The sequence below is a fragment of the Charadrius vociferus genome, unplaced genomic scaffold, assembly GCF_000708025.1.
Source record: "Charadrius vociferus isolate BGI_N301 unplaced genomic scaffold, ASM70802v2 scaffold566, whole genome shotgun sequence".
In the NCBI taxonomy this organism is placed as follows: domain Eukaryota; kingdom Metazoa; phylum Chordata; class Aves; order Charadriiformes; family Charadriidae; genus Charadrius; species Charadrius vociferus.
The window spans coordinates 649,427-657,690 of NW_009649031.1; the positions used below are offsets into that span (position 1 = coordinate 649,427).

An 8,264-nucleotide genomic window follows, 5' to 3' on the forward strand; every position below is an offset into this window, starting at 1 on the left:
CAGGAATGGAGGCAGTTAATGCTGTCACAATGATCAAGTACATAAAATTATACTGATAGCAAAGGGAATTTTTTATACTAACAGAAAGTCTGTTTCTATACAGAGTCTAGTACGAAATTGGAATAAAGCTCTGGCTTGTCAAACCTGGGGTCATATCAGCAGGGATGATATTGTCTACAGTAAAATATCTGATGGGCCTGGTCAGTATCATGCCTCAAGTTACAGTTAAAACAAAACAAGTGCCTATTCAGAGAAAGCTACAGTCTTATTTTGGGTGACAGGAATGATGTCCTTGAATTCTGTCCATGAAGAAATGTGACAGAAATCTTAATTTTGTTATTGCCAGAAGTAGATGGAAATACTGTTACATAGAGAATTGTGTTTATGCTTCTTTTCAGTCAGTTCTGATCTGCAGCATGGCTTTGTTCTAAACTCTCGTTATTATACAGAGAAGGAAGAAATGGTTACTGGAGTGTAGAGGGAATTTCTGGAGCTATCATTTTAATGTGTTTGATGATGGTATCCTCTGATGCAAGGACTCTTCAGCGTGTGCTGGCAGTTAAGGCATGATTGAATGTGATTTCTGTTTACCAGGTTCTCAGAGAATCTCAGATAATTGCCAATCCAGAGCTTGCCCTCGCTGATGAAAGGCTAGTCCTCTTCTGCTAATTCTCTTCACACTTGATTTTCATTTTCTAGTCACTAGGTGGCAAAATACTACTTTTAGATTCATGAGTCCTTTCTTTTAAAAATCATTCCTACCCTTTCAGAAGAAAGCTTTCTTACTGCTCTGGGAAACTGTAACAAGTCCAGTATAAAATGAAAATATTATAACCTTTGTGTATGCTTTAAAATTTCTAGTGAGAATAACACTCTGTTTTCTTCTAATATAATCTCAAGTGTTCTGTCATTACACTGTATATATTCCTTTTCTCCTGTTTATGTGAGAATGGAGTTTTCTGTCTCATAAACTCCAAACTGTCATTTTTAGGGAGTGCTTTGCCCGGTATTTATCTGACTACCATGACAAAGGTGACGTTAGTTAATGCCACATGCTTAAATTTACCCTAGATGCCGTTAGCAAATGTCTTTATTGTTTCTTCTGATACTTAAGCACTCCACAGATATTGTCAAATTTGTCCTTCCTCCAATTTTAAAAACTACAATCAAAAACAGTTTAATGATTTGGCCAAAATCGTGAGGAAAGCCAAGCTAAAGACAAATCCCCTTCCAGTGACTTAGCTGTAAGACCGAATTTATCAAAGCTCACCGAGTTCTCTCTGTTTGAAGAAATCATGTTACTTCTGCCCTTATCTTTTATCTGTCCCTGTGAGCTCTTATTGTATGACTGCTTACCAACACATTTGTTGTTTTAGCAATATGTAAACATCTCTAAATGTCAGGAATTGCACACGTTTTAATGGCCAGTCCTCATGACAGCTGTCCACCTTTAATTGGGCATCGAGGAGTATAACAAATTTATACACGCTTGTGGAATGTCAATAACAATGTCAATAATAATAAAAACCAATAAACACTATGCTGAAAATGACACTATCATAATATTGCATTATTAGACGATGCCAGTTCAGTCCTATGGCTTCAGCCAGCACTAGATCACCAAAGAAGCAAAAGTGAAGGGAAGAAGCAGCTGCAAAAAGTTAGGGCAATGAACATTTTTATGTTGAACTGATTCAGACAGCAAAGAGAAATAGTATCTGAAATTTGCATTAGTTTCCCAAATGATGATGACAAAGGAATATTTTTAATGCTATAAAAAGAAGGCTTTTAGCTTGAGTGCTTTTTTTTTTTTTTTCTATTATGAGGCTGTTGAAAATTTGAAAGATTAAGCAAAATTTTATAGGAATAGCAAAGTGAAAATTTTCAAAGGATGACACAAAAATTTACCTTGTGGCCTGTTATCAACATAGTGTGAATGCATTTGGGACAGCAGTGATTTTCAACAGGCCATTACTGTATTTTCTTGCTTATATTAGTGTATGAGATTTACTTTTTTGAATCAGAGATACTATTAAAAACTGTTGCTCTTTTCCAGCTGGGACAGAGAGCTCTTTCAGGCATTGATTGCTGAAAGATCATCTGCTGCCTGTGGATAGACTAGCACATATCAAAGTCAACATCTGTGCATGGATAATCCTAACCTGTTTTCTTTTCTGTTACAATAGGAGCATATGCTATCTGCCTCCGTTAGGCATGCATTGAGATAAATGGGATGGTGCAGATCAGAGTAGTGATTCAGACGGCTGTTGTTAGGTAGGAAAATCCTCTAGGTGGCAATAGGAAATGAATTGTTGAGTTTGTTTTTCCTACCTATTGCTTCTGTTGCAAACTTCACTTCTGCAGAATCACACTTTCCTTCTTTCTCCAGGCAGTTGAGCTGTTTGTGGGGGGCAACTCTACGGAAACATGCATCTGCAGCTTCTGTATCTACTCTCATAAAAAAGCAAATAGTGGTATATTACAGAGCATAATGATAGAAATATTATGGCGTGCTCCAGAACTGCATTTCCTTTTTTAACAGAAATCGTTGGGTCACACTGGCTGTGTAAATTATTGGTAATGCATCCTGTGCATGGTTCATGTAAGTGTTAAACTGCAGAAAAAAAACCCAAATATTTTTTGTCATGCATATTTAATCTGTAAGAGGAGTCAGGCACCCTCCTTTGATGGTATTCTTCTCCAGCAGAATGAGCTAGGGATAGAACTTTTCTGCCCCATTTTATGTAAGAAAAGGGCATTTGTGGACTCTGGCAGTTTGGTAGGCTGAAGTTTGTTTTAATCACTTTAACAGTATTAGAACTTAGTGAAGTAATTACAGAAGTAGTTTACTGCTACTCAGAGGACTAGTATAAAGCCTGAGCACTACTTAAATTTTATTTAAATCCTCAAAAGAGAGCTTACGTGGAACTGAAGTGGTACATAAATTACATATATGGCCATTGCCTGTATAGAATTGAGTTTCCTTTTGAGAAGTGTAGTTCCAAATACCAGCCCTTCCTTAATTTTGAACTACTCCTCTTTTTCCTTCTTTCCTTCCCTCCTTCATAAGGGCATATACTATGCATAAATGTGCATTATTTTGCATAGTGTATATATATTTGCATAATATTACATAAGCACAGGGTCTGTTTTCCCTTAACACCCACTTCAGGCATTCAGCATTTCCATTTCATACCTAACTATTCTACGTGCAGCTCTATTCATTCCCCAGCCTTTCTATCCACCCACTCAGTCCTCAGACTCAATCCCTGTTCCCTCTGCTAGCTCACTCAACACGCATTCACCTGTTTGTTTTACATATGCCATATACCCCCTAATTGGAGATACTTGTAGCATCTCCATCTGCCTGATCGCCCTTCCTCTAGTCTTTTATACAACAGACAGAGGGTGCTGGTATGTGTGTGTGTGTGTGGGAGGTGTTGAGAAGGGGAGGGAGCCGAGCTAAGGAGGACCTAGTACGTATACATGTATTTATACTGGGGAAAAAAGTATGTGAAGAGGCCTGGAAAAGGCAGTGCAGGCCATACCGCACAGGAATGCTGCAGGTCAGGAGATTGTTGGCCCAGGGAAAATCTGGGGAACAGGGTTTAGTCTCGCTACTACCTTCTCTCAGGAGGCTACAGCAGCTTCAGGGCGCAGTGCGGCTGTGCACAGCTTCTTCCTTCTCTTCCACCCTGCCGTGGGAGTGGGCAGCAGGTGGGATTGCAGTGCAGGCTCTGCAGGGTCACTGCTCCAGGGGGAGAGAAGGAAATCCATCCTTCTGCCTTCAACAGTGTCAGTCACTGCCTCTACTTGGGTGATGATGGAAATGTGAACTTCCTCCTGTCCCCCTCAGGGCTTCTCGTGCTCTGTGGCTCCCTCCATCTCACCCCCAATACATTGCATGTATTCCCCATTTCGGGTGCCACCGATCTTGAATAGATTAAACTCCCAACACCATTCGTTTTGTAATTCACTTTTAACCTACCAGGTACAACAGTGAATTGGTATGTTTTTAGTATATTTTTAAATCACCTGTGCATCAGTCAGTTTTGATTATTTATGCAGTTGATCCTGAGGAGCTGTAACTCTAGTTTCACCCACACTGAATGCTAAATGCAAAGTGCTTTGACACTCAGGAGCTCTAATTTCCCTATCAAGACATCTGTCGTCGTTGAAAGGGGAAGTAGATTTGGCATAAGGCATTTATTTATTGCTTAACAGTTTCAATGACTGTTAGATGTCTAGGCAGAGCTGTATTTAGGAGAAGGTTGGTGGCATAAGCAAGATCCTTTTTGTTAAAAAAAACCAACAAATCACAACAGCCAAACCAAAAAAAGTTTAAACTACAGCAAAGCCACTAAATAGCCTAGTTTAAGGAAGGGGGGGGGAATATTCTGTAACACAGTAAAGAAATCTAAGAGCACAGGTTTGCCAGAGACAGTAGTAATGTTGCTACTACATTATTGTACAAAACATCAAAAAACTTTCTTCATCAGAGATTTCCGTTTCTCCTAAAGGTACTTTCTCTGGTTTTGGTCTCTGGTTTCAAGCACTGAAAGAATTCATAACTGAAATGAGTTAACTATTGGAATAGACTGATGTGAACCTTGGTTCAGTAGCCACAGGCAAAGTTTAGTTTTAAAAATGTATTTTCGTTTGCAGAAGTGCTGAATACTGTCAGAATAAAGCACACATAGGAAGTGTTTCTTTTATGATTGAGTTATACTGAATATATGAATGGACAAAGCATGTCTGAACTAATATACTGTATTAGTTTGTAAAACACTTTCAATTAATGTGATTGGTTGTGGCAGTGAAATAAATACCTGCTTTCTCTGAAGGTGTATTTTAACCGTATCTAACAAAAGCTGTCAAAAAATCAAATCAAGCAGTCTTTGCTTTTGCAGCTATTGCAAATATTGGAAATAGTACCAAATTACTGGATTTTATGTATAAAACAACATGCCTTTGTAGTTTTTGCAAGGTGTCTACATCTTTTTCTTTTGTTGCCATTAGAATAAAAGTACAAATTTTAGAAGGGTAGTTATATGGAAGGGTTATGCAAAACTCAAATTTTCCATGTGTCAGCCTGTTACACTTTGTTAGCATGGCAGATTCCATTCAGCAACATTGAAGAAAAGGAAAAAATGCCTAATAAAGTGCATGCATGAGCATCACTTTTTGAATACTGGGGAGATTACATTTATCATTGTCCTGGTTTGAGGTAAAACAAATATATTCCCCTGGACTTGTTCCTGACACAGGGTGCTTTGTCTGCTGTATACATATGTGTGTGAGCTTTTAACGGATTTCATGTGAATTCGGAGTACTGATCGTCCCCTGCTGGTGCTTCAATTAAATTCCTGGATCCTGGTCTGAGTGACATAGCAGGAAACCCAACATGTACAAGCTCTTAAGTTGAATCATAGTGAATTTATGGAAGAAGTAGGTGCATTTTCCTTCTCTTCCAAGATACTGAGTCACTGAATGTACTACTTTATATCTAGGTCCCCTCAAAAAAAAAAAAAAAGAGCTTACTTAGGTAACGTAGCTTTTCAATGCAGCCTGTGTATGGGTAATAGTGATACAAAAAAATAACTGACAGAAGTTAAGTTGATTTGAAATGCATATTAAAAACTACATGATTTGGAACTGTCAGGTCAGGAACTTGGTATAGAGCCACTGTTTCTGAAAACAGCATTCCAAGCATTACCAATGGGATGCAGCATGAGAGAGGAGCTCTGCCACCCCTTCAAGTCAGCTACCCTTGCAGATCTGCACTGGGATGAGGGAGCTGGGGTCTTGGCTGGCTCCCTGTTTCCAAATCTGTTTTTCAGATGTGGTTCCAGTTCAGTTTTGGCTGTAGCTGAAGTTACATCTTGGGGGATTTAAGTTGAGTTCATTGTTCTACCAGAGCTCCTTGTCACAGATCTTTACAAATATTAGGCAATTACTGACTAATCTTTTGGCCTTTTGTCTGCATCATTCTTCTTAACAGTATAATATAAAGTCAGTGGTGTTATAGGAGAAGGGCAGAGATTCTTCTGGGAAAGTCTCCTACCAACAGTGCCTAAAAAAACGTGCAGCAAAGTGTTCTTTGCCCTGCTTTTCCTATTTGAGACAGAGAGATATTCAGGCATCAAATAACTAGCTCATTCCTGACCAACTATATAAAGAGCTGCAGTGGAATGGTGCTTTCCACCTCAGCGTCTAGTCTGATAACATTACACGTGATTCTGATGTGTAGTTACATGTTGTGACTCCTTTTTAGAAGTAGTAGGATTAGTCCCTCGTCTTTTTTTCCTCCTCCCCTCAACTGATAAGATCTGTATCTGTAACAATTTTCCTTTTGACAGGTGATCGGAAAGGATGATGTAGCTGTGCCATCCCACCTGTACAAGGTGATCCTCGCCAGACGGAGCAGAATGTCTACAGAGCCCTTGGTACTGGGGGCTTTTGTGGTGCCAAACAATCCCATAGGCTTCAGTCACCGGCTGACTGAGTTCCAAGTAAATATTGAAGATCTGGAAAAAATGTCTGGTTTAGTTTTCTTCCCCCAGGTGGACAAAACCAAAGATGTTCAAAATATCTGCGAGGTGGATACCTGCAAACTGATAGGCTTCAAGGAGTTTACATTGTACATCACTGCTCGCAAAGTGCAGAGTGCCCGCACGTTGCACCGGTTGGAGAAAGCCATGTCAGAGTTAAGGGAGGCAGGAATTGAACCTGACGAGTATCTTTTGAAGCTTCACAAGAAGAAGGAAGAAGAACTACTGCAGGAAAAACAAGTAGCAGCTCGAGAGGGGAAAGCTGGCTGAGTGCTTGTTCGGGAAGACATTTGGGGTTTTGTACTTTGAAAGGGGACCTGAAGGCAAACACAAAGACAAGGGCTCTATGAATTATCCTTTTTTGAATGTGAAAACAATAAAGAAGCATTTAAAAGCTGATGGGTTTGGAATAATGTTCATTCTTGTGTAACATGATGCACACAGATGGTTTGTTGCGGTGCTTAGATGCTTAGATGTGGGAAATGAAAATGACCCCTTTCTGGCATGAATAGATTACTGGACCTCCAGAAAAGGCTTTGTGCTATTTTCCAAGCGAGACGTCAGACTTGGGGTTTGTATGGAATCCCTTCTAGGAATATTATAAAAATAGACAGTAGACACCTTGGGAGCGTAACTGGAACATGTTTAAATGTAATTCCGCCCACAAATGTCTTTCAGTATGATGCTGTGGAAGTAATGGTACTTTCTGGGATTTTTTAAAATTAATTTAGAAATATTTCATTTAACACTCCTTTGTTAGAGACCTGTAGGACATAACCTGAATCCCTTACAATCTTTACTTAGTTGTGTTAACCAAACCAGATTGTCTCTAACCTCTCCTGACCTTGTGTGCTTCGGATACTTTAGCATGTCAGTAGCTGTCAGCTGTTGTCATTTGCAGCGGGCTTCTTCCATTCATGTATAATTCTGCATTTTTTTTTAAAAAGCAATAGAAGCAACGTTTACACAAGTTGCTACCGGTGTAGATTGGGTCTTCATAAAATAATGTAAGCTTAATATTTCTCTTTCACCACTAAGTTTGGATAAACATGTTTTCTTGCACATTGTCTGATTTGAGAGACGAGCACTGCTTTCTTTTTGTTTGTGGTAGTCACTCTCTGGCTTTCTGCCCAGTGTCAGTGTCTTTGGTCTAAAACTTCACAACAAAACTTCTACGTGAAAGCAGAAGATTGACCAAAAAATGCATTTCCAGTTTTGTTTCAGCAGCAACTGACGTTACTTGGATTTGCATCTTCTTGGGAGATTTAATGAATTTTTATTTAGTTAGTTTTGTACTTTGTTTGTGTATACATCTTGAATTTCAGATGCATTTGTATATACATCATGAATTTCAGATATAAATTAGTATGATTTGTATCCTCTTGAGATTTTTCGTCTGGAAAGAGGGAGTAAAAACTGGAAATATTTAGATTTATTTTAATGGTAAGAATCTATACAAATTTGGAGTTGTGCCGTAAAAACACCTTCAGGTGTTTTGACATGAGAGTTAGTAGTTTCTGAGAACGGTCACGTAGTGCCAGGCTGAATTGGGCTTTTTTATAAAGGATGATTCAGGAACATTATTTGGATGATGTGAATCATCGGCTGGGCGTTCTAGAAACTATATGGTTTCCTTCTTCTCAGTTCAGTTGCAGTATCCAAAAGTAGATCACCTCATAAAGCAGTTATGGTTCCCATGGCACTTTTGTGGTT

The 8,264-nt window shown here is 39.0% G+C and overlaps 1 protein-coding gene across 1 annotated transcript in view; it reads left to right on the plus strand.

Annotated features, from left to right (window-relative positions):
• The window catches only part of EXOG (endo/exonuclease (5'-3'), endonuclease G-like), a 23,381-nt gene extending 16,440 nt beyond the window's left edge, over positions 1 to 6,941 (plus strand). The window contains exon 6 of the mRNA XM_009887776.1: positions 6,360 to 6,941. Within this exon, the coding sequence (XP_009886078.1) occupies positions 6,360 to 6,821 (462 nt within the window). The 3' untranslated portion in view covers positions 6,822 to 6,941. The remainder of the gene's footprint in view (positions 1 to 6,359) is intronic.
• The last annotated feature ends 1,323 nt before the right edge of the window (positions 6,942 to 8,264 follow it).